The sequence below is a fragment of the Erythrolamprus reginae genome, chromosome 1 (assembly GCF_031021105.1).
Source record: "Erythrolamprus reginae isolate rEryReg1 chromosome 1, rEryReg1.hap1, whole genome shotgun sequence".
Lineage (NCBI taxonomy): Eukaryota > Metazoa > Chordata > Lepidosauria > Squamata > Dipsadidae > Erythrolamprus > Erythrolamprus reginae.
This window is the reverse complement of record NC_091950.1, coordinates 213,075,237-213,098,579: the sequence shown is the minus strand read 5'-3', so window position 1 is coordinate 213,098,579 and position 23,343 is coordinate 213,075,237. Positions and strand designations below refer to the sequence as shown.

Below are 23,343 nucleotides of genomic sequence, written 5' to 3'. Positions count from 1 at the left end.
AATAAATCAATATTACATCAAACTGTAGGAATACATTTATGTACACATATGTGATGGGGAAGGGAGAGATGTGATCATACTTGTATATATGCATTTTGTGCAATCTGTTAATTTCAGCACCTACAATATGATGATCAAATAATTGGAGATTCTACCTACTCGAATGAGAAATTGTAGAGTGGAAACTTAAATGTGAACCCTAATATTAAAAAAGAGAGCTATTCTCAATTTTTAGCCCCCTCCTCCAAAAGTGACTTCAGCAATACAGATTTCTCTGAGTACAGTCAATCCCAAGAAAACATGATTAAATTGAAAATTAATTTAAATCTCATGAATTTTAGTTCTGTTGGAATACATGGGGTTGTATAGCCAGTTTCTATGCATGTTCATTCAAAGATAAAGTCCATATATACAGAAAATGTAGTTGTTGCTTTAATAGCTATTTATAGGATTTATTTGTAACCTAATCTGGAAAATTTGCACTTACTATTTACAAAAAGGCCAGAGCTAAATGATAAGGAAATCAAGATGGCATTATATTGAAATAAACATGCTCAGTTGTCACTTTTAAAGTCTTCATTTGTCTATTTAATTTGGTATAAATTTTCTTTCCAATGCTTTGATTCTAAAATTCATATTCAGAATGGATAGGGATCTCTGGAGGAGAGATCCAAAACAACAGTGACATTTTGGAGAATGCAATGCTAACATAAATAATCAGGTACATGTAACAATAGTAGTACAGCAGATGGAGATAGAGTGCCAGTTAAATAGTGAATAAAACAAAATTCTACCAGAAGTAAAACGTCTTTCTAAATTTCTATTTTAGAACAGCGAAGAGTTTTTGTTTGAATAAAATGCAAAATGTCACTTCCCAGAGGAAAACATAATCTTAGCAATTGCAATACAAGATGGAATAACAAATCTAGAAAAACCACAGTAACAAGTCTGCAAGGGAATGGGGGGAGAGTTTTAAGAAAACATGCCTACCTCCATCACCTGATCCAGAGCCTGCATCTGTAAGAGGGAAAAAAGAGGAAATAAAATACATCTACAGAAGAACAGCTCCTATGTTTGCAAAGCCAGATTCCACTTCATTAAAAGTCTGCTAGCAAATTATGCTTCTGATATCATTCCTCTACAAATGTATATACACTGTACTCTGTGTATTTTGATTTATCCAGGGTCTTTTTGATGCTGATATGTGCTTGTCATGTGCCTTAAAGATGCTACTACTATTGCTGCTCTTAATTATGTTGCAAAACGCAGTGATTACCAAGTTAGATTAAGCATGAGCATTTTCTTCTTGGTGATACAGTATTTGATAAATACATTGTATTTTTAAACATCAGTTTTTCTAAATGACCAAAATGAAGGACTCATGAGTTATAAGGCCATCTATCCATGATCTTTGATGCACTGATCAGAGTTCTTCATCGCCATAATACCAGCTCAGGTCTGTGAAAGGCAGTGGTGAATAGAAAAGATGATCAGGTAAAATCCTAGTTTTGTCCGCATCATCAAGATGCAAATTGAGTATTATACCCCAAACCTGTATGAGACAGAATATTGCAACCTGTTCTGCTCTATGGCTTGGGCTGAAGATGGAGATAATTCCAGAACTCCATGAAACATTGAACTAGCCTGCTGGAAAGGCTTCTCCTAACAGCAAAAGAGCAGTGCAGGCAAGGAACCACTACTCCAGAATTGATGGAAAGTTTTCAATGCAGAAGATTGGAGGGGGACTATAATTCTCCAGAGGACCACATGAGATCCAAGGCCACTGTTTGCCCACACCTAATCTAGACCAGTGTTTTTCAAACTTGGCAACTTTAACGTGTGTGGAGCACACAGGTTGGAAATTCTGAGAGTTGAAGTCCACATATATTAAGATTGCTAACTTTTAAAAACACAGTCCTCCTACAACAGTTCCAAGAAGGCTCCACACCCATTTGTACTACTCTGGTGGCCCCAATGACATCAATAAACCTCCAGGTGGTCACAAGGATTCTCTAAAAGAATGCAAATGGACCAGCCAGCTGCCTGCAAGGAGTATAAATCCTTTCATTCCCCTCCATCCAGCCAGAGCTGAAAAAGCTTCTTGGATAAGAAGCGAAACATCTTCAAAGAAAAACCAGAAAGTCTAGTTGCCTCTTGAAAAAGCATCTTTGGGACAACTATGACCTGGATGACTGAGAATCTCCATAGTCATTGATCCATACACACTAATAGATGAGCTAAACTGGGAAGGATGACAGCTTTAGCAAGCAGACCTTAAATGCAACAATAAAGACATTGATTTACTAGGACAGTATCAGAAAGCCAGGAGCGATCCCAACAAATTGGAACTGTTACAACATATAAAAACAGACTTCAAGCATATGACAATTACAGGTAGCCCTTGGTGAATAGCAGTAATTGGACCAGCACCTGCATCACCAAGTGACAAGAGTAACATCGCACGACTGCACTGACTTGGTACGGCAGTTCCAGCTGTGGTCATTAGGTGAAACCCACATGGTTGTTAGATACTATGTCATATAGTTCACAACCTCCTGCTAGCTTCCCCATTGACTTTGCTTGTCAGAACCTGGCAGTGAAAGTTTAAAACAGTGATCACATGACCTTGGGGCACTGTGACCTTCAAAATTGTGCCCCAGTAGTCAAGTGTCTGACCATGGGATGCTGCAATAGCCACAACTTTGAGGATTGACAAAAAGCTCCCTGTTCAGCGACATTGTAACTTCACACAGTCGCTAAACAAATGGTCGTTAATGTAGGACTACTTGCATATGCCTTACTAAGCTTACAAAAAGGTTAGTTAAAAAGTACCACAATTAAATTTCAAATGCACATACAACATCTGAGAAGCATTAAAAATACAGTTTTAAAAGAAATTTTGAAATGTAATCAGGGTTTTGGGGTGGTTTTTTTGTTTTTGTTTTGTAATTTCCTTTTCTAAAAATAAGGCAAACAACAAAGACCAGTGCCTTGCTTTAGGCAAAATTCTTGTCAGAAAAGCTTTTCAGTGTTGCAGATGGTTAGGAAGATAAAGGAACAACTTGCAAGATACAACATTGGAATTCAGTCCTAATGCTGGGAATCAAAATCCCAAATTATTTATAGTCAGATCCAGTTAATCCAGAGCAGGCTGCCATCTCCCTCTATCATTCTAACTGTTGTTTTTTTAAAGGTCAATTTTAAAACGAAACTGCAACACTTCTCAAATCATGGCTATGTTTTGGCAAACACAATAGAGTATCCATCATGTATCTAGAAAAGAAAAAAACCCAGAACGAGCAGCAAATGGTTTTATACATTTTTCTTTAACGTGCTGTGCTTATTTTCCAGAGTAAGGTTTAGAAATAGAACTATTTTATCACATTACTGCCAATTGCAATGAACATTGCCTTGCAGCTGTAGCTTGCCCTCTGTGATTCCAAATGACATTATCATCCTTTTTATGTGTGGATCTTTCTGAATGGAAAGTCTATGAAATACCTGCTTAATCATTAATCGTATCTCGCAAGGGAAGCAAGATTTCATATTTTTTAGCCCCTCTCTCCTACTTGTTTCCTGAGCTAGCCTTTATATCCCACAATCTCAGCTGGAAGAAACATAGATTACGGTTTCTGCAACTTGATCCGGAAGAGAAGGTCTTTGTCTCATTCCCCGCTGACCACAGAGGCAGTTTACATTCATCTAGAGCTGTTCTGATGTTAAAACAGCATTTTCTCTTTTCTCCCAATACAAACTCTTCCATACCTCATTTACATTGACTTAGTCAAGATCTGGGTTTGATCCAACTCTAATTCACCCCTTGAAGCTGCTGAGTTATCCCCCCTTCCCCCTCTTTTTACTCTTCCTGGGCACTTCTGCTCTGGCAATCTCACGCTACTTACCAGAGCTTACAAAACTTTTGCCAGACCCATCCTCGAATACAGCTCATCTGTTTGGAACCCATATCGCATCTCAGACATTAACACCCTTGAAAATGTCCAAATATACCAGAAGAGCCCTTCACTCCTCCACTCGAAACAGAATATCCTACGAGACTAGACTTTCAATCCTGGGCCTAGAAAGTTTAGAACTAAGGCGCCTTAAACAAGATCTAAGTATTGCCCACAAGATCATATGCTGCAACGTCCTGCCTGTCGGCGACTACTTCAGCTTCAACCACAACAACACAAGAGCACCCAACAGATTTAAACTTAATATTAACCGCTCCAAACTTGACTGTAAAAAATATGACTTCAGTAACCGAGTTGTCGAAGCGTGGAACTCATTACCGGACTCCATAGTGTCATCCCCAAACCCCCAACACTTTACCCTTAGATTATCTACGGTTGACCTATCCAGATTCCTAAGAGGTCAGTAAAGGGCGAGTACAAGTGCACTAGAGTGCCTTCTGTCCCCTGTCCTATTGCTCTCCTATATCTCCTATACCTTTCTTCTATTCCTATATCTCTTCTTCTACTCTTTCATTGATATGTTCTATTACTATATCTTCTCTTCTATTATTTCTTAGATATATTTTACTATGAGTATCTCCTCTATAACCTTCATCATGTATTTTACTATGTGTATATAGATATATACCCACTAAAACCCTCATTGTGTATTGGACAAAATAAATAAATAAAATAATAAACTGTATTCCAGGGCCATTCTTCTTCTAACAGTGGGAGAATCCAGTTTTTTGAAACGGAGTGTTCCCCTCAGTACCAAAAGATCATCAAGTTCCTCTGCCAGATCCAGCAAAAAAAACCCAATCTGCTTAGAGGGTTGGCAAGATAAGGGAGAGAATGGTTCCTAAGCTGCCAGTTCTCGCCACAGGTCTGGAGAACTGCAGTAAAATAATCTGTGTTTGCTCCCATCTTCTCCCCTTGCAAGCTTTCCAAGCAATAATTGGAAGCACTTGGTTGTGCAGCTTTTTTTTTAAAGTGGGTCTTCAGCATCCCTGCTACTTCCCACCCCATGGACCAGCTCTCTCAGCAAAAGGTTTTTACAGATAACTAGACCCAGGGGACGTTAAAAACCTACCTCTTCCATTGGGGGAATAATAGGTAATAATTGTACATTTGAATGGACTGAAAGAAGATTCCAGTGCTTCTCACCTCATTGTAACATAATATAGTGGTACGTCTACCTAAGAATGCCTCTACTTAAGGAACTTTTCTAGATAAGAACTGGGTGTTAAAGATCTTTTTGCCTCTTCTAAGAACCATTTTCTACTTAAGAACCCAAGCCTGGAAAAATTTACCAGGAAATTTGAGAGCAGCACAAAGACCCAGCCAGTTTCCTGCCATTCCCCCTTTAATCCCAGCCATCTCGGGCTTTTCTGGGCTGCCAGAGGAGCCTTTCGGTGGTACTTAGGGAAGCTTTGTCAGCCCAGAGCAAACGAAGCATTTTCCTTTCTCTGGGCACTTGGAGAGGGAATAAACCTCTGCCAACGCCTAGAGAAAAGAAATGCTTCTTTCGCTCTGGGCAGTCCAGAGCAAATGAAGCGTTTTCCTTTCTCTGGGTGCTTGGAGAGGGAATAAACTGCTTCGCTGTGGTGACTCCCTCGGGCTGCCTCCCCTGTACCCGGTGCAAGGTTTGCCTCTCAGAGTGTCTGGGCATGGAAAGGCAAAAGGGGGCGCTTCGCCCCGGCCAGATCAACTCAGGCTCAGCTAAACCAAGGAGTCACTATAGTGAAGGAAAGGTGCCAGCTACAAAGCGAATGAGTGAGAGGAGAGGGGAGCCCTTTAGCATGGGAAGGAAGAGGAAGCAGGTAGCAGCAACAGCAGCAACAGCCTTTTGGTTAAAGGAATGGAAGGTTCCCCCCAACCGCCTGCCTGGGTTTCTCTCTCTGGTGCAGTGTATGGGAGGCAGCTTCGCACCGGGTGTATGGGAGGCGCATGCTCCTCTTTGCCGCCTCAGAGTCCCTCTTTTTTTTTAAAGCCTTACAAGTTTTGGATGTTTTTTATATTCCCCTTGCCTTCTTCCTTCAGCAGCAAATGTCCTCCTCCTCTTCTTCCTCCTCCCACCCAGATTCCAAACTTTTCTACTTAAGAACCTGGTCACAGAACAAATAAAGTTCTTAAGTAGAGGTACCACTGTACATTGTAATGTATAATGGCATTCTAGTGGCCATGAGGCCCACATTTTGAGGCAAAATAAGCTATTTCTATAATAAATGCCACGCTATTGCTTAAGACATAAGACTCCTTTTAACTCCGTCAAGCATACAATTTACTTTACTCACATACTGGTTGGCAACTCCCTCCACTTTTCAATGAGATCTTCCCTCTGTTGAGAATATGAGAGAGAATAGGCGTTGATTGCTTACCTGAACGCCTCTTCTCGTACGGTGAGCGGGTACAGCAGTCACATGGGTTGCTCATGTCCAATCCGGTGGAACTGAGCCTAGTATTAAAAAAGCTTGCCGGATCCGCCCCTTCCCCAGAATTCGCGAATCCATAGACTAGGCTCAGTTGTGAAGCTCTGTAGTGTTCAACTCTCATTGTTAGAGGAAGAAAGATATAGAAAGGTAAAGAAGACACATACAAGGGCGGGAAGTGACTGCTGTACCCGCTCACCGTACGAGAAGAGGCGTTCAGGTAAGCAATCAACGCCTATTCTCCGTACTGAAGGAGCGGGTCCAGCAGTCACATGGGACATACCCAATAGATGGTCCCTAGGGTGGGATTAGATTGCTATCGTGTGAGATAACGGATTGGAGTACCCTTCTGCCGAAGGCAGCGTCCGCTGAAGCGTAAGAATCAATCTTGTAGTGCCTGATGAAGGAATTTGGCGAGGCCCAAGTGGCTGCTTTGCAGACCTCCTCCAACGGGGCTTGAGTCGCCCAAGCGGCCGAGGTGGCTGCGCTCCTGGTGGAATGTGCTGTGATGTTCCTTGGAACTGAGAGGGAGGCCGACTCATAGGCCTTAGATATAGTCCCTCTGATCCAACGGCCTATTACTGTTGAAGACACTTTGGCCCCCATGACTCTGGGATGATAGGCTACAAAAAGTGCTTCTGACCTCCGAAAGGGTCCTGTGCGTTGGATATAGATTCTCAGCGCTCTGGTGAGATCCAGGGTGTGCCATCTAATTGCCAAGGGATGGTCTCGTTGGAGGCAGAAGGAAGGTAGGACAATATCCTGAGATCTGTGGAACATGGAACTGACCTTGGGTAAGAAGGTGGGGTCCAGTCGCAAGACTACCTTGTCCTGATGGAATTGGCAAAGGTCCTGCCTGATTGAGAGGGCAGCCAGCTCCGAAATGCGTCGAGCAGAGGTAATAGCCACCAGGAATGCTACCTTAAAGGATAGGTACCTGAGGGACGCCGATTTTAGGGGTTCGTATGGTGCCTGCGTGAGGGAATGGAGAACCCGTGGCAAATCCCATGATGGGTACCTGTGGACCTTGGAAGGTCTGAGGTTGGCTATGCCCTTGAGGAATTCCTGAACTTCAGGGAAGGATCGGAGAGGCTGTCTGCGGGGACCTCCTAGGACAGATGAAATGGCTGCCAGATGACGCCGGAGGGTGCTGGTGGAAAGTCCTTTATGGAAGCCTTGCATAAGGAAGGAAATTATTCTGTGTATGGGGATGCACAGAGGGGAGAGACCTTCCTGTAGACACCACTGGTGAAACTTGGACCACGTGTGGTCGTAGATTCGATTGGTCGAACCCCTTCTGGCCTTTAAGATGACCTCCACTGAATCGGGGTCATGACCACGCAGCTCTAAATCTCTCCTGATAACAGCCAGGCGGTGAGGTGGAACCACTCCGGGTCTGGATGGAAGGAGGCCCCCTGCCGCAGCATATCCCCCGAAACGGGGAGTCGCCAAGGGTCCTGGACGGACAGCTGTTGGAGATCCGCGAACCAGGGCCGGCGGGGCCAGTGAGGGGCGATTAGGATTACTCGGGCCCTCTCGGTGAGGACCTTGTGAATCACGTCCGGGAGGATTGGAATTGGAGGAAATGCGTAGAGTAGGCCTGGAGGCCATGGACTCCGGAGGGCATTGATTGCTTCCGCTCCCGGGGATGGAAATCTGGAATAGAAGCGAGGGAGTTGGGCGTTCGCATTGGTCGCGAAGAGATCCAGAATTGGTAGGCCGAATCTGAGGGTGATTTGATGGAACAGGTCTTGATGGAGGTTCCACTCTCCTGGGTCTATCGTTGCCCGGGATAGCCAATCCGCCTGGACGTTGAGACTCCCCGAGATGTGATCGGCTAGGAGCGACTGGAGATGTTTTTCCGCCCAAAGGCCCAGCTTGAGGGCCTCCCTCATGAGAGCCTTGGATCTCGTGCCCCCCTGTCTGCAAATGTGGCTTTTCGTGGCAATGTTGTCGGTGAGAATGAGAACGTGCCGGTTGGGAATGCGAGGAGAGAAATGCTTCAGAGCCAGGGAAACGGCTCTTAACTCTAGCCAATTGATTGGCCTGGAAGCTTCCTCCGGGGACCACGTGCCCTGGGCTATCATCCCCTGGGCGTGGGCGCCCCATCCCGATAGACTGGCATCTGTGGTGATGACAAATTGATCCGGGCACCTGAACGGGGATCCTCTGTCCATGGCCGGAGACTTCCACCACTTGAAGGATCTGCGAACACTCAGTGGGATGACAATGCGTCGATTTGAGTTGCTGTGCCCTGATCTCTGAAAAGGTAACAGGAGCCACTGGAGTTCCCTAGCATGAAGGCGAGCCCAGGGAATGATGCCTATGCATGACACCATCTTCCCCAAAAGGGAAGATAGAGTGACTATGGAAACTGAAGAATTAGATAAAATGTTAGAAATTAACTCCACTATACTGAGTTTTCTCTCGGGAGAGAGAAAAACCTGGGAGGATTCTGAATCAATAATGGATCCCAGGTGAGAAATGGATGTGGAGGGTTGGAGGTGGCTCTTATCAAAGTTGATGGAAAATCCATGGTCCTGAAGGACTGACATGGTGACAGAAAGGTCTGTTTTCACTTTCTCTAGGGAGTTCCCATGAATTAAAATATCATCAAGATAACATAAAATGTGGATGGGAAACGCCCTGATATAGGCCGCCAGGGACCCCAAGAGCTTTGTAAAGACCCGAGGGGCCGAGGAAAGGCCAAATGGCATCGCCCTATACTGGAAATGCCTGCCTTGAAAAGAAAAACGTAAAAATTTTCTGTGGCATTTGGCTATAGGAATGTGAAGGTAGGCCTCAGTGAGGTCTAAGGAGACCATGAAATCTCCCGAGTGAATGGCGGCCAAAATAGAAGACAAGGAGTGCATCTTAAACTTCCTATATTTGATGAATAAATTTAGTTTCTTTAAATCCAAAATAGCTCTCCAACCTCCGGAGGACTTTGGAACCATAAATAGGATGGAGTAAAAACCTAGGCCCTTCTGACCGGAAGGGACCGGTTGAATGGCTCTGATGGACAATAGATGAGAAATGGCCTCCTCCATACGGTTACAATCTGAGGATGACCTGGGAGAAGGACAGGAAATAAAACGTTTAGGGGGAGGAGAAATAAATTCTAAAAGAAGGCCTGTTTGAACAGTGTCAATGACCCAAGGGTCCTTGGAGGTGAGACGCCAATTAGAGGCGAAATGAGCTAGGCGCCCCCCTATGGGAATAGAGGTAGGATTACCATCTAGGTTTTTTTGAAGCCCTGTTAGAGGAAGCTCCCCTTTGGAAGCGAAACCCTCTGCCCCTGGAGTTCCTACCTTGGGAACGAAAGCGGGGGGAATACTGACCTGGAGATCTCTGGTAGGAAGCCGCTTGATCTTGCTGGCGCCCTGGGCGACGAAAGGACTGCATTTTGGTAGCCTTTTTTGTGGTTGGACCCAAAACTTTCTTCTTGTCCGTGGTTTCCGTGAGGAGTGGATCCAGAAGATCACCGAAGAGAAGGTCGCGCTTTAAGGGACCCTGGGATAACTGCCACTTTTGGCGAACTCCCGCTTGCCAAGGGCGAATCCATAGGAGTCTTCTTGCCGTAGTAGAAGCTGCAATAGACTTAGCAGAAAATCTAGTAGATTGCAAGGTGGCATCAGCCACGTACTGGGCAGCTGCAAAAACCTTGTTGAAGTCTTGTTGACCTCTCAAGTCATCGGGAGGAATATGCTGTTGAAGTTGGCGAAGCCACAGCAGCATGGCTCTGGAGAAAAAGGAAGCCGCTGCAGAGCTTTTAGTGGCCCAGGAATCAGCGGTGAATCCTCTTTTGAGCATTTGCTCAATGCGCTTGTCCTCTGGGCGGAGGACTTCCTCCGCCTCGCCTGGCACAGCCGCTGCCGAGTGAAGAATCTTGACAGGTTCATCCGGTTTGGGAAAGGATAGAAGCTCTTCATAGGAAGAGGAAAGTTTGTACAACTTTCTGTCCTTGGTGGAGGGATTAAGGCCAGAGGCTGGAAATTCCCACTGTTTGAGTAAAGCATCTTTAAACAACTTAGGCATAGGAATTACCTCGTTATCCTCCTGTTCCTCTGTGAAGTAAGGTAAATTCTCCTCCGGGGGATCAGTGGAAGTGGAGGCTTGTTTCTCCTGGGCCGCTAATCCCGTAGAAATTCTAGCTTTGAGGAGGAGAGATTTGAATAATTGAGAAGGAAAAATAGTAATAGGAGGAGGAACCTTTATTTGGGATTCCTCATCATCTGATAGGCCTTGAAAGGCATCCTCATCATCCTCTATATCCTCATATTCATCCTGGGAGGAATCTGAATCATCCTGAATAGGAGCTCTGACCGCTGGGGGAGAACCCAAGGGGCGGGAGGAGCGAGAAGGAGGAAGAGGTAAGGGAAGCTCATTGATGGTGGAGAGTTTGGCATCAATGGCTTTGGACAACACAGCAAAAATAGACTCAGGAGGTAAACTGGAAATGTCAGCAGAAATGGCAGAAGAATCCCTAAAGGCCTGGGAGGATCCTGGCTGGGGGGAATCTTCAATAATATCTGGTTCCTCTGGACCTATGCCCCATAGGTTAGGTTGGGGTCTGTCTAGGTTTGGCTCATCCAGAGATAACACAGGGACCCCAGAAGGAGGCAGACTAGAAGCCTCTGGGGGGTCTTGACTACTGATTACTTGGGCCTGCACTTTCAAACGTTTTGCTGATTTGTCATGGATTTTTTGTAGGGCTAGGTCCCTTCTCTTCTCGGCCCTGGTGACCTTGGTCGAGGGGCGGGCCCCTGGAGAAGAGGAGGAAGAGGCCTGGGGGATACTAGTAATCTCATCGCCTGTAGGCCTGGCCTCTCTGGGACCTTTAGTTGTGCCTCTCTTGGGAAAAGTAGCCATAGTCTGACAATTAACAGAAGACAAGGCTGAGCCAATAACTGAATAATAAGGAGAAGAATTTCAAGGACTTCCCAAGAGGAATGGATCCTGCTTCGAGGCCTCGAAGCTGCTGAAACTTGAGGACAATCTGGGCAAACCCAGAGTTCGTGCCCCCAAACCCAGCGGGGCCAGCCTCCCTAAACTTTATAATTAAGTAAACCAAGGCACTCTGGTTGGAGGCTTAGCCGGTGGAGAATTTAGCCTGGGACCCCCAAGGCCCGCTCCGGGATCCACGCGGTGGACTGAGGCCTACACGGCTGGCAGGGGGCCAACACGAGAGGCCTAGCTTTAAAAAGGGCGCGAAGGCCTTCGCGCTGAAAAAGATCGCTGCGTAAAATTTCTTAAAGGGGAAGCGATCGACTAAGTCCAGGAGACTAGAAGGCGTCTCACTCCGCAGGAGGTATTTCTTAAGCCCTTAAATATTTTTGTATACAATAAATAATCAATAATTCAATAGGTAAATACTTGCACCAGGACCTCCAGGCCAAAGGATTAGAAGAATCCACAAGCGGCCGCAGGAATCGTAACCGGCAAAACCGCCGGGGGAAAACGAAACCGCAACTTCTCCCAAGGAAAAAAGCCTAGCCGCTTTTTTTCTTTTTTTGTTTTAAAACGGCTGGCGCAATTAGTGCAAGTAAATAATTAAAGACAATAAATCTTACTACTTTTTGAAGGAAAGATCGAAGGGAAGGTGTTAGAATGTTGAACGAGCTATCACAATACAACCGCAGGATATGCGAACTGAGCGAATTCTGGGGAAGGGGCGGATCCGGCAAGCTTTTTTAATACTAGGCTCAGTTCCACCGGATTGGACATGAGCAACCCATGTGACTGCTGGACCCGCTCCTTCAGTACGGAGAATAATCTAGTCCAAAGGCCAAAAGCATTCTGGCCATTTGGGAGATTTCTAAGACAAATCTTTCGTTTTTAGCTTAGCAGGGTCAAACATTTGGATGAGGAACTGGTAAGAAATCCCAGAGTTGTGGAAAAGACAAATGGAGGGGCAAAAAAACCTAAAATACGACTTGGCACGTCATTTCCACCCGGGGACATTCATCTTTCTGTTATTGTGATTTGCAATAAAATGGTTTAAAAGATTAGGCCCACTTACAGATTTTACTTTTTATAAAGTGAGCACAATGCCTTAACGAAACAGAATACACTGCTCAAAAAAATAAAGGGAACACTCAAATAACACATCTTAGATCTGAATGAATGAAATATTCTCATTGAATACTTTGTTCTGTATAAAATTCAACGTGCACAATAGCATGTGAAATTGATTGTCAATCAGTGTTGCTTCCTAAGTGGACAGATTTCACAGAAGTTTGATTTACTTAGAGTTATATTGTGTTGTTTAAGTATTCCCTTTATTTTTTTTTGAGCAGTGTATATGGGTGAGATCATCCGAAAACATGGGGTGAGTTACCAACAATACACTGACGATGCTTAACTGTATATCTCCATCCCATGTCAGTTCAGTGAAGCGGTGGAAGTGATGTCCTGGTGTCTTGAAGCAGTAATGGTCTGGATGGGGGTTAACAGGCTAAAACTCAACCCTGACAAGACTGAATGGCTGGGGGTCCTTCCTCCTAAAGACGATCTCATCTGTCTGTCTTTGGTCCTGGGGGGGATAAGCAATTTCCCCCTCGGATAGGGTTCACAACTTGGGTGCCCCCCTAGATCCACAGCTGAGGCTAGAACAATATTCAGGCCATGGCGGAGGATGTGGCAAAGGAGGAAGCAGAGCAGCAGGAGGAAGAGGAGGAGGAGGAGAAGGAACAACTGTGCCTAGGGGGGCTTTTGCAGAAGTTTGTCTTGTCTACTAGTTGCAGCCCTACCTCGACCAGGAGGCGCTCTGCACAGTCACTCACACCCTCATCACTTCTCGTCTTGACTATTGCAATGTGCTCTAGATGGGGCTACCCTTGAAGAGCGTTTAGAGACTTTAGCTGGTGCAAAATGCAGCAGCACCTGCAATAACGGGTGTACCAAGGTATGTCTGTATTACTCCATCTTTATGTGAGCTGCATTGGTTGCCAGTCAGTCTCCGAATGCAATTCAAGATGTTAGTTATTACCTTTAAAGCCCTGAATGGCTCAGGGTCAGACTATTTACGGGACCACCTCCCATATAAAGAGAGAGACAGATAGATAGATAGATAGATAGATAGATAGATAGATAGATAGATAGATAGATAGATAGATAAATAAATAAATGATTATAGACATCATAGTAGTGATGTCAATTAATTCAATTGCATGAAAAGGAGAACATTGGGTCTCCGATTAACCCAGTGGTTCTCAACCTTGGGGTTGGGACCCCTTTGGGGGTCGAACGACCATTTCACAGGGGTCGCCTAAGACCATGGAAAAAGACAAATTTCCAATGGTGTTAGCAACTAAAGCTTCTATTCTGGCATCTCGGAACATATTTTTACAATCCAACCAATCAGGCATTTACAAGGGGGTGTCCCTCTGACCTCTTGCCAATCAACTTAAAGATCTGTTGGAAGAATTGGCGCTAAACTTATAGTTGGGGGTCACCACAAGATGAGGAACTGTATTAAGGGGTCGCGGCATTAGAAAGGTTGAGAACCACTGCATTAACCCCAAACAGACACCTCTAACTTAGGAAAAGAATCTGAAATTCATAGCCAGTCTTCCTTCTTCTCAACCTTCCAATGCTAGACATTTAACTGCAAACCATCAAAGGCCCACGTTTTTATTCTATTTGATACTTCCAAATTATCAGGTAGGAGAAACTCAACTATTTAATCTAAATCTATCTGCCTGTTCACTTGTGACACTGTCTCTATAATTCTCAGAGTCTAAACCATATCCTCAAACAACGACTACTGGCTCCAAAGCACTCCCCTATCCTTCCTCTAATTGGACAAACACATTCTGCCCCAATCATTCCTTCTTACAAAGTTATAGAGCCATGTCAGGCTATCAGCCTCAGTTCTAGAATGCCATGACAAGAAATTAGAATGCATTTTCCATATCATAGTGCAGTGATGGAAAACCTTTGAGGGCATGGAAGGCATTGCCCTATGTCAGCTCCAAGACGCATGATTTTTGGCCTTCTTTTCGGCCATTTTTCACCATCCCTAGGGTTCAGGAAAGCCTCCTAAAGCCTTAAGGCAATGAAAAGTGGCCCAACAGCCCAACCAGAAATTTGTTTCCAAACTTCTGGTTGGCCCGTTGGACCATTTTTCGCCCTCCCCAAGGTTCAGGAGACTTTCCTGAACAGCCCAACAGGCCTACTGAACAGCCCAATGGACCAACTGGAGGTCCAGAGGCTTCAGTGAGACCTGCGCACAGGGGGATTGTCCTCATGCTGGGGGGAGAACACTGCATTACGGGTGTGGGCACACGTGCACATGCTACCTCACATGCACACACCCTTTTGGCACCCAAACAAAAAAAGGTTCGCCATCACTGCAATAGTGACATTAACTCACCAACTTTGGCTTTAAAATATTTTAGTTTGATTATCTATGCTTATCTTACTCAAATTTACCACCTCAGAGCTAAATTTAACACCTAAAAACTACCACAAACTGAATAGTCCTGCCTTTCTTGAACCTATTCCTCCACTAGGAAGGGCAGCTGCTGCATTAATAAATATTGTTTAGATGGATTTATACATTACACTAAAACATAATATAGTTTCTTTGATATTGTAAACTGTAAGGGTGTTGCACCATGATTAATGTATGATTGTGTTGCATGAATCTAGACAGTTGTGGCTTACTCAATAAATAAATCACTGCTTAATGTAGATCTTTAAGAGGCAAAATATATTACACAAATTTGTCCACAATCCCCCACACAAACAAAGCATTCTGGGAAACCTGGTTTGTCATACACTCCACCATCTTTAACTGTGCACATTGAGCAAAACACTGCAGAATAAATAAAATGAATACTTGAAGAAACGGCAGCAGTTTCCCAGGTAAGGAAAGATGATGCCAAAGCAAGCAGAACTGATTGGGCTGCAGTATGAGAAGCACGCTTTCAATTATTGATCTAGGATGAAACTGACAGGAGCACAAAGGAGTGCTCATGAAAATACACAGTACTGGTGGGGCTTGCTTGTCAACGGATTCCTGGATAACAATATATAGCACAAAGCCTGCTGTACCTACCGGTGGCACACGATCCTTCTGACGCCACAAGTATTTCACTTTGCTGCTTGCAGGCAGCTTGTCTTAGATAGCATTCGTTCTGAAAGGTATCGCCATTGGAACCACACACAGGCACATAGTCGTTGTTACACTAATGAGCAAAAGAGAAAACAAGAGACAGTGCAGTTAGTAAAGATGCACACAGATGTGAAACCCATTCTCCTTTAGATTTCAGGCCCCTTTCTGCAGACAGTTGCTCAAGAACAAAATTATAATTAATGTATAAGTAAATTAAAGTATAAGTAAATTAAAAGTAAATTAAAATTATGAGTAATTAACATCCACTTTCCTAAAATTTTCCAGATAGGCAGGTTGTCAAATGGAAGGGACACAGTCCTCTATAATATTTCAGGGGTTCTGCTAGGATTAAGGGGTTCAGGGTGAGTTACAACCCACCCACCTGGATTTACTGGATTTATCCTCCTCTGTTCTTTCTTATTGTCTCCCTTCCCTCAGTGTCTCTGTACTGTTTTAATCTCATTCCGTCCTTTTTCAATTTCTTTTTCCTTTGGGCAAATAGACTCATTTAAAAATTAAAGGAAACCGAGCAAGGGTGCTTATGATATTGCTTGATAAAGGTATAAGAAAAAGAGAGAGCAAGTATTGTAGGTAGAGCAGGCAAAAGACTTGCGGAAGCCACTCTTCGGATTTTTTTTTTAAAAAAATACATGTAAATCAATGGGACTGAATGGGAAGATTTTCAAACTGTGCTGGTGGGTTCCTGATCTGGCCTTCTAAGTAACAAAGATGTAGAAAGATGCTCTTTCTAAGAATCAATTATTGGTGAGACAGGAAAATTAAAATAAAGTACAGTGTTCCCTCAATTTTCGCAGAGGATGTGCCCACAAAGGTCGAATTTCCGCGAAGTAGAGACGCGGAAGTAAATACACTGTTTTTGGCTATGAACAGTATCACAAGCCTTCCCTTAACACTTGAAAACCCTAAATTACAATTTCCCATTCCCTTAGCAACCATTTAGATGATTACTTACCATGTTTATTTATTAAAGTTTATTAAAAAAATATTTATTAAAGGCAGACAAATGTTTGGCGATGACATATGATATCATCGGGTGGGAAAAACTGTGGTATAGGGAAAAAACCGCAACATATTTTTTAATTAATATTTTTGAAAAACCGTGGTATTCTTTTTGCAAAGTTCGAACCCGCGAAAACCCAGGGGACACTGTATATCAAAATATCGAAACAGAATACCCTATGAGACTAGACTTTCAATCCTGGGCCTAGAAAGACTAGAACTAAGACGCCTTAAACAAGACCTAAGTATTGCCCACAGAATCATATGCTGCAACGTTCTGCCTGTCGGCGACTACTTCAGCTTCAACCACAACAACACAAGAGCACCCAACAGATTTAAACTTAATATTAACCGCTCCAAACTTGACTGTAAAAAATATGACTTCATTAACTGAGTTGTCGAAGCGTGGAACTCATTACCAGACTCCATAGTGTCATCCCCAAACCCCCAACAATTTACCCTTAGATTATCCACGGTTGACCTAGCCAGATTCCTAAGAGGTCAGTAAGGGCGAGTACAAGTGCACTAGAGTGCCTTCCGTCCCCTGTCCTATTGCTCTCCTATATATCCTATACCTTTTTTCTATTCCTATATCTCTTCTTCTATTCTTTCATCGATATGTTCTATTCCTATATCTTCTCTTCTATTCTTTCATAGATATATTTTACTATGAGTACAGTGATCCCTCGATTATCGCGAGGGTTCCGTTCCAAGACCCCTCGCGATAATCGATTTTTCGCGATGTAGGGTTGCGGAAGTAAAAACACTATCTGCGCATGCGCACCCTTTTTTCATGGTCGCGCATGCGCAGATGGTGGAGTTTGCCTGGGCGGCGGGGAAGACCCAGGGAAGGTTCCTTCGGCCGCCCAGCAGCTGATCTGCTCGGCAGCGCAGCAGCAGCGAGCAGACGAAGATCGGGGTTTCCCCTTTGCGTGGGCAGCGGGGAAACCCCGATCTTCGTCTGCTCGCTGCTGCTGTGGCCGCCCAGCAGCTGATCTGCTCAGCAGCGCAGCAGCAGTGAGCAGACGAAGATCGGGGTTTCCCCGCCGCCCACGCAAAGGGAAACCCCGATTCGGCTCCTTGCTGCTGCTGCGCTGCCGAGCAGATCAGCTGCTGGGCGGCCGAAGGAACCTTCCCTGGGTCTTCCTCGCTGATGCCCCCGCTCGCCCGCCCGCCGCCCGCCGCCCACCCGCCGCCCGCCGCCCGCCAGCAAGAGGGGGAGAGATAGAGAAAGAGAGAGAAGGAAAGAAAGAGATGAGAGAGGGAGGAAGAGAGTGTGAGAGAGGAAGAAGCAAGATAGAGAAAGAGAGAGAGAAAGAAAGATGAGAAAGGAAGGAAGAGAGTGACGTCATCGGGTGGGAAAAATCGCGATATAGTGTTTCGCGAAGAACGAGATCGCGAAAATCGAGGGATCACTGTATATTCTCTGTAACCTTCATCATGTCCTCTGTCCTGGTGCTTCTTGACCTCTCAGTGGCTTTTGATACCATCGACCATGGTATCCTTCTGCACCAGCTGGAGGGGTTGGGAGTGGGAGGCACTGTTCTCCAGTGGTTCTCCTCCTACCTCTCTGGTCAGTCGCAGTCGGTGTTAGTGGGGGGTCAGAGGTCGACTTCGAGGTTACTCCCTTGTGGGGTTCCTCAGGGGTCGGTCCTCTCCCCCCTGCTATTCAATATCTACATGAAACTGCTGGGTGAGATCATCCAAGGGCATGGGGTGAGGTATCATCAGTATGCAGATGATACCCAGTTGTTCATCTCCACCCCATGTCCAGTCAACAAAGCAGTGGAAGTGATGTGCCGGTGCCTGGAGGCTGTTGGGGTCTGGATGGGTGTCAACAGACTCAAACTCAACCCGGATAAGACGGAGTGGCTGTGGGTCCTGCCTCCCAGGGACAATTTTATCTGTCGGTCCATAACCCTGGGTGGGGAATTATTGACCCCCTCAGAGAGGGACCGCAACTTGGGCATCCTCCTCGATCCACAGCTCACATTAGAGAAACATCTTTCAGCTGTGGTGAGGGGGGCGTTTGCCCAGGTTTGCCTGGTGCACCAGTTGCAGCCCTATCTGGACCGGGACTCACTGCTCACAGTCACTCATGCCCTCATCACCTCGAGGTTCGACTACTGTAATGCTCTCTACATGGGGCTACCTTTGAAAAGTGTTCGGAAACTTCAGATCGTGCAGAATGCAGCTGCGAGAGCAATCATGGGCTTCCCAAGGTATGCCCATGTTACACCAACACTCCGCAGTCTGCATTGGTTGCCGATCAATTTCCGGTCACAATTCAAAGTGTTGGTTATGACCTATAAAGCCCTTCATGGCATCGGACCAGAATACCTCCGGGACCGCCTTCTGCTGCACGAATCCCAGTGACCGGTTAGGTCCCACAGAGTTGGCCTTCTCCGGGTCCCGTCGACTAAACAATGTTGTCTGGCGGGACCCAGGAGAAGAGCCTTCTCTGTGGTGGCCCCGACCCTATGGAACCAGCTCCCCCCAGAGATTAGAACTGCCCCCACCCTCCTTGCCTTTCGTAAAGTTCTTAAGACCCATCTCTGCCATCAGGCATGGGGGAACTGAGACATCTCCCCCGGGCCTATACAGTTTATACATGGTATGTTTGTGTGTATGTTTGCTTTTAATAATGGGGTTTTTAGTGTTTTTTAAATTATTAGATTTGTTCTTACATTGTTCTTGTTATTGTTGTGAGCCGCCCCGAGTCTACGGAGAAGGGCGGCATACAAATCTAATAAATAATAATAATAATAATAATAATAATAATAATAATAATAATAATAATAATAATAATCATGTATTTTACTATGTGTATACCCACTAAAACCCTCATTGTGTATTGGACAAAATCAATCAATCAATAAAATAAAATAAATGTCGGGGCGCCTGAGGTGGTTCAAGTGCCCTGCAGGCAAAAACAAAGCTTGGGAGGACCATACGTGACCCAGCTATCTTTTCCCTGCAAAGAGCTGCAGGAGGCTGTTACAGCCGAAAATGGAGGGCCCTCCATTTTTGCTGGCAAGAGTCACCATGGGCCGGTCCTTCGCTGTTTCCAGGGCAGTCCCGCGGGCCAGATCTAAGCACCCTGTGGACTGGATTCAGCACGCAGGCTTTGAGTTTGACACCCCTGTACTAGCTAATCAGGATGTTCACTCTTAATTTGCCATAACATTAGGCATTGTGGATGAACAATAGAGCTAAATGTTTTTTCTCCTTGTGCATATTAAGAAGAAAACTGTTTGCCTCTAGTTACAATTAACTATTCCTTCTAAAATGGAGAATTGTGGTTTCCTGTTAGGTTATTAAATAGGAACACCAATCTGCTTAGGTAAATTGACATCAAACTGCGGTACCTCATTAATATAATAGCTAACTGACCTAACCAGGCTGTAAGATGTCAGGCAAGGCAGAGAAACCAATGCTTCCATTGTTTGTTTTTTGGTAAATTAAAGAGACAGCATCTAAACGAGCTGAAGAATATTACTGGCCCTGGCAAAATGAAATAAAACAAAGGTAAACCAAAGTTTCAAAGATGAAACCGACAGCTCTAATGACAGAATGCTGTGCAAGTTCATATGTGATAGATATATCATTGGGAAGGGCGCTATTGATTGGAAACTACTGCAATGACAACAGGAGTAACACCAACTCAAAGTTCATAATAAAAGAGATTTTGTCTCAGCTATTCTTGTATGCAGCACTACTCCTCAGTGCAGTTGATCTGACCCTCTTTTTTCCACTTCATGCAGAGCCAGACGTATTAAGTCCAGAGTTATTCATATCATGGCAAAGTCACGTGGGTGAGAACAAGAGAGCACCTGCAGTTAATGATTAATCCACACTCTATCAGCCCACCTGAAATTCCTGCCAGGCATGGGAGGCCACCAGCTTTCTCATCTTCCATCAGAAGAAAAGGGCAGCTCCCCCCACTACCACCCTTGTTCATATTAATAAAAATAATTTGATTTTATGATGAAAATTAGGCAACCTGCCGGGTGCAGTTATCACAAGAAAATCATACTCAGTGGCATTAGATATACTTGGCTGTGCCCTGTACCAGATAATTATGCTAGGGATATGATTATCTCATGATTACTGTACTCTTGATATGTCTCATTGTTTAATTAGAACAAATGTAATGATCAAAGATTATTATTATTTACAAATGATAAGCTCTGTTTAAAACTAGTTAAAAATAGGAAGAAGTCACACTGCCAATTAGTTGTTCTACAGTTAAATATCTCATGACATGCTAATATACATGATGCAATTGAATGAGGAAAAATGACAGACCACAGACTGCCTCCCAAAAGGAATGATTATATAGGCAAATAGAAAAGTTATCCTAGTTGACACTTCCACAAAGAAGCAAATTCCAGAAAATTATTACTACTTGGGCAATGTGGCATTTCAGTTAGTTATGAAATGAAACATCTTTCCATTTCCCTTATGCCATAATGTTTCTGATCTTATTCAACCATACAGGCTTGAAGTCTAAATTTTACTAATCACCTGTTTAATATTATCTTCTACAAACCAATGACATCTCTGTGAAGCTAAACTGGTAATTTTCTGATAACACTTTCATAGAAACATAGAAGACTGACGGCAGAAAAAGACCATTTTCCATTTTGATTTATCTGCTGAAATAGTCTGAGAGACTCGTGGAGAGGCAGTATGATATAACGATTACCTCTAGTCCAAAACTAACAAGTACTAGCCAGAGCTGGGGTCAGATGCCCCAAATGGAAACACATGGACTGACCTTTGGCCATTTGCTGGCTGAATTAAGATATAATATGAAATCATAATTGTATCTCATTCGTGTGTATGTTTCGTGGATACACACACGCATGTTCACACCTTTGAGTTAACCTTGATTCCTAGCTATTGCTTGGACAATTCCATGCAATTTTGTCTGTAATATGTTAGGAAGTTGTTTGTCATTGCAGGCTTCATGCTTAAGGCAGAAGTAGAACTCAGGGTCTTCTGTCATCCAGCATATGCATTATCCAAATTAGCTGCCTTGCTTCCTTTTGGCTTAGCACGAGGGATTGGTTAAAGTTTTTACCATGTAACAAGCAATAGTTAAATAAATTACACTTTAGTGATAGGCAACCAGCAAGCTCTTTATGTCTGTTCAGCATCCATTTATCAGTGACCCCTGATAAAAAAACCTAGTTAATGTTTCTCAAATCTGGTGACAAAATGTTCCATTTCTTTTGTTTCAAAAATATTCCAAAAAATCTCAGTGAGACCTAGTGCATTTATTTTATTTTTAAACTTATCTCTCTCAACTTAACAGTAACGCTGGATGTTCAAAGCAGATGGTTCAAGGAAAGAAAGTAGTGGAAACAGCAGAACAGAACACAGCTAAAGCTAATAAAGAACTGACAAGGAACTTGAAATTTTATTTTTAATTTTTTCAAAAAATTAAAGCTCATAAATATGCCTGAGTTGTAGTAGTGCTATGCACCCGGGGTGGATTCTACGTATCTTGCCTGCCAGATCGCATTGCAACAGAAGTGCATGTTTTGCGCACGTCCCTTCCTGGAAATCACCCTCTGCGCATGTGTAGAAGCTTTTGTGCAAGCGCAGATGATTTTTGGGCAATCTGTGGCGACTGAAGGACTGGTTTGGCAGCATGGACCACCAGACATTGCTGCTGGTTCAGCAAGTGGCAGGAAATTTCCACTACTGGTTCTGGCAGCAATGCACCACTGATATGTGGGAAAGACCTTGGGAAATGGGGCAAACAGCTGGCCCTAGAGAACAGTCAGATAAGAAATACTGTATCTTGAAGCTAGATAGTGGGCAGGCCAAGAGGTTAAAAAGAAACCCTCCCTAGTTTCCTGGGATATAAAGGAGATGGTGGGAGAACCATACTTTCACACTTGCAAGATCCTGTTAATATAGCTTTACAATAAGGTACAATTACCTCATCTGACTGTCTGGTCTACTTAGAAAGTCTAACATCAATTTTGCAAGTCTTTCCCACATGTCATTACTGATAGAAATGAATTACAATCCCAAACCTGGAGTACAGAAGTATGAAAGAAGATTGAGAATAGTGCTTAATAGTATGATTCCAAGGGTACAAAATGAGAGCTTATAAAACCTCTTGGTTATTGGAGTAAACAATATGAGAACAAACAAATTGGTATATGCATTTAACATTTCTATTCTAATTTTCCATTACTAATAATGGAACAAATGTAAATTCCCAAAAGTAACTCAAATTTGTTGGATGGTACTACAGGTAGTTTTGGAGTTATGACAATAATTGAGCCCAAAATTTATGTTGCTAAGTGAAACATTTGTTAAGTGAGTTTTGCCTCATTTTACAAATTTTCTTACCACAGTTGTTAACTGAATCATTGCATTTGTTAAGTTAGTAACATGGTTGTTAAGTGTATCCGGATTCCACATTGACTTTACTTGTCAGAAGTTTGCAAGAGCTGATCACATGACCCTGCAACCATCATAAATATGAACCAGTTTCCAAACATCTGAATTTTGATCATGTGATCACAAGGATGCTACATTGGTCATAAATATGAAAAACTGCCGTAAGTCACTTTTTTCTCCATTGTAACTTTGAATGGTCACTAAATGAACCATTTTTTCCACTGTAACTTTGAACAGGCACTAAATGAACAGTTGTAAGTCAAGCACTATCTGTGCAACTAATCTGCCAACTAAATTTAGGATGAAATGGAGCTACCATATCTGTGCTACAAAAATGACAACTGGATGGGAGCCAACTAATTGTCCTGGTTTTTGCTACCCACCGATAATTCAAGAT

General features: G+C 43.8%; 1 protein-coding gene across 1 annotated transcript in view; it reads right to left on the bottom strand.

Annotated features, from left to right (window-relative positions):
- The window catches only part of TMEFF2 (transmembrane protein with EGF like and two follistatin like domains 2), a 319,353-nt gene that overhangs the window by 275,921 nt on the left and 20,089 nt on the right, over positions 1 to 23,343 (bottom strand). The window contains exons 3-4 of the mRNA XM_070732152.1: positions 15,447 to 15,576; positions 991 to 1,017 (exon numbers count right to left, since the gene is read on the bottom strand). Of these exons, the coding sequence (XP_070588253.1) occupies positions 991 to 1,017; positions 15,447 to 15,576 (157 nt within the window). The remainder of the gene's footprint in view (positions 1 to 990; positions 1,018 to 15,446; positions 15,577 to 23,343) is intronic.